At 34.0% G+C, this 8,353-nt stretch overlaps 1 protein-coding gene across 1 annotated transcript; it reads left to right on the top strand.

The window, feature by feature from the left end:
* The first annotated feature begins 1,459 nt into the window (after positions 1 to 1,459).
* On the top strand, positions 1,460 to 4,645 carry LOC113757944 (isoleucine N-monooxygenase 2-like). Its single transcript, XM_027301005.1, has 2 exons — positions 1,460 to 2,452; positions 4,022 to 4,645. The coding sequence occupies exons 1-2, from the start codon at positions 1,460 to 1,462 to the stop codon at positions 4,643 to 4,645; spliced, it is 1,617 nt and encodes a 538-aa protein (XP_027156806.1).
* The last annotated feature ends 3,708 nt before the right edge of the window (positions 4,646 to 8,353 follow it).

Genomic DNA, 8,353 nt, shown 5'->3' on the forward strand with positions numbered 1-8,353 from the left:
GGGGATTGATGATGGAGGGAGGAGATATCTAAAGTTCTTAAAATACCCCCGTTTAATTGGTCAATGAGGAGTTTGATCGATTTTTCATGGTGGCGCTACCGTAAAGATCCTTAATTGGAACCATAATATAAGTTTAGGGATCAAATTGATCAAAAATAAAAGTTAGAGATTAAATCGATATTAACAAAAAGTGTGGGACGAATTTGATCATTTTCCCTAGATAAAACATGAACTCATTCTCAAACACTTACGGTGACAATGTGGTATTCTGTTCCATGCAGGCTACCTGATGAAATTACAAGTGGAGTCTGAATAATAATTTTTTATTATAAAGCACTAATCATGCTAATGATATCATAAATATTTCTTCAAAATCTTGATAAAAATCTCAAAAGGCACTTCATATTACCACAACACATTTCATTTGTCCTAAAGTGTGCCATATTTACCAAATTAGTTTAAATTAAACGGCAAATCAAACAGTAACCAAAAAATAAAAATTGAAGGAAGGATAGCAACAATCTAATTTTGATAAAACTTAGTCTAACTAATACTATACAAATTCTTGCATGAATTGTAGCATAGGTTTCAAATCTTTGTAATTAGTGGTTTTTATTGCAATAACTAGTGAAAATAATACCAATTTGGAGAGTTTCTAGGGATTGAAAAACCTTTATTTTTTTTGTCTTTCCTTTGTGGTAAAATCTAATAAATGAATAGTAAAGTTTTCAAGTATTTCTTTTAGTGTTGACGTTCATAAATGATTTTGTAGAACAACTCAACTAATTCATAGTAAAATCTATTTCATTTAAAAGTTAATTTATTTTATTTTCACATAGACAAAATATTAGATGATGAACTTAATTTACCCATAATATGTATTGCTTATATTTAATGCTGTTACGAACTTATTTTGTTGAAAAGAGATGTTGCATGGGCAAAATATGTGCTGTTCCTAAAATCCAACTTGGCTAAGTTCCTTGTTCAACCAACCAACTAATCTAGGAGTAGAAGTAGGTATAAAATAAATTGACCATCAAAAGAGTTTTAAAATTCTACTTAGGTGACGGTCAAGAGATCAAATCCCTTGACCTGCATTCTAAATGTCTAGATTTTCCTAAAAATTTCGCCAGTGTTTTCCTTTGACTTCTTTAAGTCGCTTCCCCTAATATAGGAGTAGGTATAAAAATAAAAAAAAAAATTCGCCAGTGGATCCCCCTTTGACCTCCCTAGGACCGTGTACGTAAAAAATAGAGGTCCCTTGTTCAACCGGGGACAGTACTGCAAAGTCATAAATATGTGATTGCTAGCAACAAGTTTCTTCTATAAAAGCTTGCATGATCGCACTCTTTAGTTTTTACAGACCATCAACAACAATTACCTACACCCCATCTTAGACTGTGTGATAAGAATAAACTAGCTTACATAGCCTAATAACCTTTTCATATTGTCTTAAGTGATGAATTGCACATCCGGTCTTCGTGTTGATTCAAGCTTGAGATTTACCTCAATGTCATGCATCCCATATTTCTCAGGATTCATGGCTCTGGTTTTGTTGTTCTTTACAATGGGCAAATGGATAATGATTTGTCTAAAGAACAACAAACCTCGATTCCCTCTCCCTCCTGGCCCAAAACCCTTGCCTTTCTTTGGTTGCATTTTCCAAATGCTGAGAAACAGACCAACACATCGATGGATATACAAAGTCATGGATGATATGAATACCGAAATCGCTTGTTTCGGCATTTTCGGTGTTCACATCATTCCTGTCACTTCTCCTGAACTCGCTCGCGAGTTCTTCAAGAAACACGACTCGATTTTCTCCAACAGACCTGTTTGCATGTCTGCAGAACTTAGTAGTGAAGGATTCTTGACGACAGGCCTTTCTCCTTTGGGCGATCAATACAAGAAAATGAAGAGAATTATCGTTTCCAGTGTGCTGTCACCTGCTAAACACCAATGGCTTCATAGCAAGCGAGCAGAGGAAGCAGATCATTTGGTTAACTATGTTTACAATCAGTGTAAGGACGACACCACTTCTGGGCTAGTGGACATAAGATTGGCTACGCGACACTACTTGGGAAATGTGATTAGAAAGATGATTTTCAACAAGAGATTCTTCGGGAAAGGAATGGAAGATGGAGGACCAGGTGCTGAAGAAGTTGAACATGTTAATGCACTCTTCAAACTCCTTGCTTATATGTATGCATTTAGCTTATCCGATTACATGCCCTGGATGAAGATTTTTGATTTTGATGGCCACAGAAAGGTTCTTACTATGGCCATTGCATGTGTTCGAAGGCACCAAGATCCTGAAATTGAGAAAAGGATTAAAACGTGGGAGAGTGGCCTGAAAAATGAGGAAGAAGACCTTCTGGATATCCTAATCAGGCTCAAAGATAACAAAGGCGGACCGCTCTTAACAACTGAGGAGATCAGAGCACAAATTACTGTAAGGAATCCTCTATCCTGATGCTTGGTTGCATAAACAATTTCTTAAAAAATGGGATAAATTATAGGGATAATTTTAGAAACCTCCTTTGAGGTCTCTAACAATTTCAGAAAGCTCCCCTTAGTTTTAAAAAATTACACTCACCTCCCTTACTTTCACTATTTATGCTTCAAAAAAGGCCTAGTAGGCTACCAATTCCTTCAAATATCCTAAACTACCTTTTTTGTCAAAAAGATAAAAAGGAAAAATAAAAAGAGTTTTGTTGATTGCCTTTATTTCAACACCAAAACCAACAAACTCTTTCTGCCAAAAATAAAAGTTTGGAAGAAAATTCAACTATGATGATTGCCTTCTTCCAAGCAACACCACCACAAAAGCCAAGCAAACACTCCAATTTAAATCAAAATAAATTCCAATAATTCTAACACTCAAAACACTACAACCTAATTTTTGTCCAGTAGCTTCAACTCCTACATTTATTACACAAGTCAATTAAATCCGTTACTTGGTGTTAAACTGGATAAAACTCAACCTCAAATTTTACCCAAAACTAACACTTCATCAACAATTAATAGCGCAGCTCTTTTGTCTTCCTCTCTTTGCAGCCTCCTTTATTTTATTTTCAACCACCCATTTCTAAAGCCCATCCATCCCCTAAATTCTTGACTTTTGACATCAGTAAATTTTATCACCCATAATCAACCGACATTGAATAAAATAAATAGACGCAGAAAAATTAAACCCATTACACTTTGAATTAAAAGGATAAAAAGGATGAATCTAATCATATTTGCAAAAAAGAGATGAGAATAGAGATAAAAAGAAGAAGAAGAAAGGAAGGAGGGAGATAAATACGGGCAAGGGATGATAGATAGAATTTAATCTTGAATTGGAGAAAGAAGAAAGAGAGAATAAGTCAATTTATGGTTTTTCTTGAAATAATTGATTTTGGGGGGGGGGGGGAATTCTATTTGAAAACCGAACAGTTAAAAATAGTACTTAACAATTTGGAGATTCTACTAGGAGTTATCAGGGATCAAACGTGGATAGACTGACAGAAGAATAAAAGCTGGTACAAAATGAATCGTAGGGAGTATAGTCCAAAACGCCCCACATCGTTGGTTAGTAGCTAGAACTTAAGATAAAATGACGCACAAAAGGTGACGTAAAAACATGTCCTCATCAAATGATGTGTAGAAGATGATGTAAGATGAAATCATCTTGTTCACTCATGTTTTAATGACGTGGTTTATGTGTGTTCAAGCAATTTGTTGATTAACTAAAATCAGGAAGGATGGAATCTCGACGTAAAACCATGTCCACATCAAATGATGTACAGAAGATGATGTAAGATGACATCATCTTGTTCACTCACGTTTTAATGATGTGGTTTATGCGTGCTCAAGCAATTTGTTGATTAACTGAAATAAAAAAGGATAGAATCTCAATGAGCCTTAGTCACCACCAAAATGCAACTTGCAATATGATGTTGTAGTAGAGAATCGGCTATTGAATTTGGAAAATAAGGATTATTTGTTTCACTTTTAACTTTACTGTGATACTCCACAGGAACTAATGTTTGCAACAGTCGATAATCCATCAAATGCTGTGGAATGGGCATTAGCAGAGATGCTAAATCAACCTGAAATGCTTCAAAAAGCCACAGAAGAGATAGACGCCGTGGTTGGAAAGGATAGACTTGTTCAAGAATCTGACCTTGCGAGGCTGAAATATGTGAAGGCCTGCGCAAAAGAGGCCTTTCGGCTCCATCCATATGCACCCTTTAATGTTCCTCATGTATCTACTCAAGACACAGTTGTTGGTGGCTACTTCATCCCGAAAGGTAGCCATGTTATCTTGTGCCGTCCAGGACTTGGCCGTAATCCTCGAATTTGGGGGGATTCGCTAAAGTTCAAGCCTGAGCGCCACATGAATGACATGGATGATGCTAGAATGGATCTGAACGATCCAGAATTAAACATGTTTTCCTTCAGCACTGGAAGACGTGGATGTCCGGGAGTCCTTCTGGGTTCCACACTCACTGTAATGTTGCTGGCCAGACTTCTTCAATGCTTTAACTGGAAGATTCCATTAGGTCTTTCGCAAATTGATTTAGCAGAGGGAATGGATGCTGGCTTTCTTGCCAAACCTCTCTTTGCAGTTGCTGAACCACGATTCCCACAGTTCAACTAGGATGTTACATTCTCAACGATTTAACTTTTTCTGTATCATCTTCATGTCTACCCTCTCCTACTATTATTAATGTCATGTTTTCACTTTTGTGATGTACCAAAATAACAATCATATTTAAATCAACAAATGTTTTCTATTTTTGCTATTTAAATAAGTAACATTTACCGTTCCTAATGCACATCTACTAAGTCAATAATTTGAATTTAGGGTGCGTTTGGTTCTACAGAATTGAAATTGAATTAGAATTGAAATTCTATAGAATTGGAATTTTGTGAATTGGAATTCCAAATCATTGCAATTCTTTCGTTTGGAAAATGCATAGAAAATGTCACAGGCGGTGTGATTTTAAAAGTTAAAGATCACTTTCAACCACTAATTTTCGGAACCTATCGTTATTCTATATTTCTAAATTTTAGGCATTTCCAACCCCACGATTTTAGACACTTTTACGAATATTTAGAATTCCAAATAATAGAACTAATGATTGAGGAAGTTTTATATGTATTTGTAACATTCAACATAGACAAAATTCTATGTTAAAAATAAGGCATCAAAATCCGAGTAGGGCATTAGTAATTTCTCTTTTTTTTAGTATAAGTGAGAGGTCTCGAATTCAGAAATTCTCATTTACATTCTCTTCATGTACCATCCAACTCATCCCTCTCCCAAGACATTAGCAAGGTCAAATGTGCAAAAAAGAACAAATGCTAAACTTTTGTTTAATCTGCTAAAAAATTCAATTAATTGAACACCTGCAGAACATGAGCAGTGAAGATATGCCATACAACGGATATAAAAGAGAATATGCTTCACTAATACATCCAAATCCCATTCATGAACCAAGAGAAGCACTCGCATGTGGTTCATTGAGCCAAGTATGGGTGCTGTAAAGTACTCGTAAGGGGTTTGGTCAAAAGCGGGGCTCGAACTCGGTTTGACCGAATTCAAGCTATTCGTTATGTGTAACGGGTCGAGTTCGAGTATCAGAAGTAAATACTTGAGTAATAGAATATTTATATTATTTATTTATTATATATTTTAATTATGAAATGACTATTATGGGTTTGTATTTTAATAAATTTACATGACTATGTTTAGTAAAAAAATGTGATGGATGGCAAAACTGTAATCTGATAAATCTAAAATATAAAAATTAAAAACAAGAAAAGAAAAATTCAAGCTTGAATTCAAGTAGTTCGAACTTGATAAGGCTTGCAATTTACTCGAGTTCAAACGAGTCGAGTTCGAACTTGATTTCCATTATGTTGAGTCGAATTCAAGTTCAAATTTATATATTCATTCGAGCTTAACCTCGAGGTTAAATTGCACTAATAGTGATCATATTCGAATTTGAGTATAATGTTATTTGAAATCAACTCGACTCAATAGCACCCTTAGAGCGAAGTCACGGGCCAACGCGAAACCTCAAGTATCACCATCCCAGAATCCTCATTAAATAATTGGGTTAATTTCAAGGCACGGAAGATGTATTGACATATATTCTTTAAAAACTGAAACCATGAAGAAAGTTACTCTTAGGTCCCCAATCAATCATGATTCATGAATGGCACCTTAAGTTTGTGTCCAGCTCATGGTCCACCAAGTTTGGGGTCTCTGTTATTGTGGACTTTGGTCAATAAAAATTAATAAACAATATTTTAATTGTATTACGTGATAATCATCGGATTAGGATTGACATCGTATGTAATTTTCTTAAACTTTTGGTCCTACCATGTGACCCACGATAATTGAATGCCCAAAAACATGAATTACCTTATTCCCTTTCTTTAAAGCACCACAGAAATTCAAAACCTTCAAGCGACAAAAAGAATATCAATCCAGAAAACAACAGATCTACAAGATCCAGTATTGCACGCTAGCAATCTAAACCCAATTATAATCCTTTGAAACTTCAAACATAAGAATACGTGACTTGCACGGTTACACCACTCCCTTTCTTTAAATCGCCATAGGAATTCGTTTCTTCTCATGCGTCAAAGAGATTAATTGATAACATAGTAGATCTACTAGATCCTGTCAATCGGACACCAGTAATCTAAAACCAATTCTAACATAACAAATTATTTGCTTCAAACTTTAACGATTCAGATTCAAAGTCTGATATTAAAGCTCTCATATCACTGGTATTTCCAATTTCATAATATCATATATTTGATTCAAAATCAGATATTGAATCTCTGATACTAATAATCTAGTAGGCATTACCGATTAGTATTTGTTTTAACGGGACAAAAAAGATTAACTACACTGAATTAGGAAAGCCCACTGACCCAGAGAATAGCTTCCAAGCAAGGTGCCAAATTAGAACTTTATTTTTATATTAAGACCTTGCTCATAAAAACTCTAAGACTAGCCATTTATACATCGAGTTCCAAGTGAAATATCAATCTGTCTGTTAAGTCTTAACTCAACATTTCTAATAATCAAATATTTGTAAATTGTACAATTTTTCTCTACCTTCTCTCTATCGTTCTTCTTCCATAGCAGAGAGATCTTGGCTCCAAGTCAAAGTTTCTCTTCATCTTTTTCTGTTTTTGTTTTATGTTTAATAAAGTCACTTCTGTGATATTCTAGTGAGAGTTTTCTCTCTCCTAGTATTTAGTAGTAACAGCTTTCTTTTCTCCTAAACTATCCCAATGGGAGTCTTGTTTATTTGTTTATTATTTTTTCTCAAATCTAAGAGTTTTTTTATATCTATATAATAGATTTGGAATATTTTGGGTCATCTCGTTATATCTTAATATCAATTTTGAACTTGAATCAATTGTATAGTAGATCACTTCTATGATATTCTAGTGAGAGTTTTCTCTCTCCTAGTATTTAGTAGTAAGAGCTTTCTTTTCTCCTAAACTATCCCAATGGGAGTCTTGTTTATTTTTTTATTATTTTTTCTCAAATCTAAGAGTTTTTTTATATCTATATAATAGATTCGGAATATTTTGGGTCATCTCGTTATATTTTAATATCAATTTTGAACTTGAATCAATTGGATATCAAATATCAGGGAATAGGCATGCACCATAATCTTTCTTATAATTTATGGAGCAAATTTATAATTTTTGTGATTCACAGTATAATCTTTCTTATTTTGTAACTCTGTTAAATCTAATAATTTTGTAGATCAAATATACCTGTGATATATTCTATATATTTTCTGCATTAGTGTAGTTTTTTTCTGTCAAGCAAAGTATGTTGAACAATTTTCAACTAACTTGTTACTAATATTGGTTTCTACTTTATCAAAAAGAAATTTTGCAACCTACAGAATGGGAATATCCCGGCCCAACGAATCCTAACCCATATGCAAAAGTTCCTTGTGACTAATTTGAGGCGTCCGAGTTTTATTTCCATGCATATGGTAGAACAATTTATTGCTATGGCCAGGGGCGGAGCCAGAAAAAATTTTCAGTGGGGGCAAAAGCAACTCTAAAATTTTTTATCTAATCTTTTTTTAGCTTTTTAAGGAAAAAAATCTTCACCAACAAGTACAAATGATGCATATATTTCATGAAAAATATCAAAAAAAAATTCAAAATTATTAATGTAACAATAATTTTATTTCAAAAGCAAACTAAACCATTTACAATTGCTCATGACGAGTTTTCATATTTTGATTACAGTTTACAATCTTTTCATTTTGAACTTCACGAAGTATATTTTTCTTAATATAAGTAACTAAACAATTAT

This window comes from Coffea eugenioides, unplaced genomic scaffold (genome assembly GCF_003713205.1).
Source record: "Coffea eugenioides isolate CCC68of unplaced genomic scaffold, Ceug_1.0 ScVebR1_3468;HRSCAF=4685, whole genome shotgun sequence".
Classification (NCBI taxonomy): Eukaryota; Viridiplantae; Streptophyta; class Magnoliopsida; order Gentianales; family Rubiaceae; genus Coffea; species Coffea eugenioides.

What these genes read in the sequence shown, in the direction of transcription:
- LOC113757944 (XM_027301005.1), top strand. Translation starts at nt 1,460, where the DNA reads ATGAATTGCACATCCGGTCTTCGTGTTGATTCAAGCTTGAGATTTACC. An exon ending in AGATCAGAGCACAAATTACT is followed by an intron (nt 2,453 to 4,021) that starts GTAAGGAATCCT and finishes GATACTCCACAG; the next exon opens with GAACTAATGTTTGCAACAGT.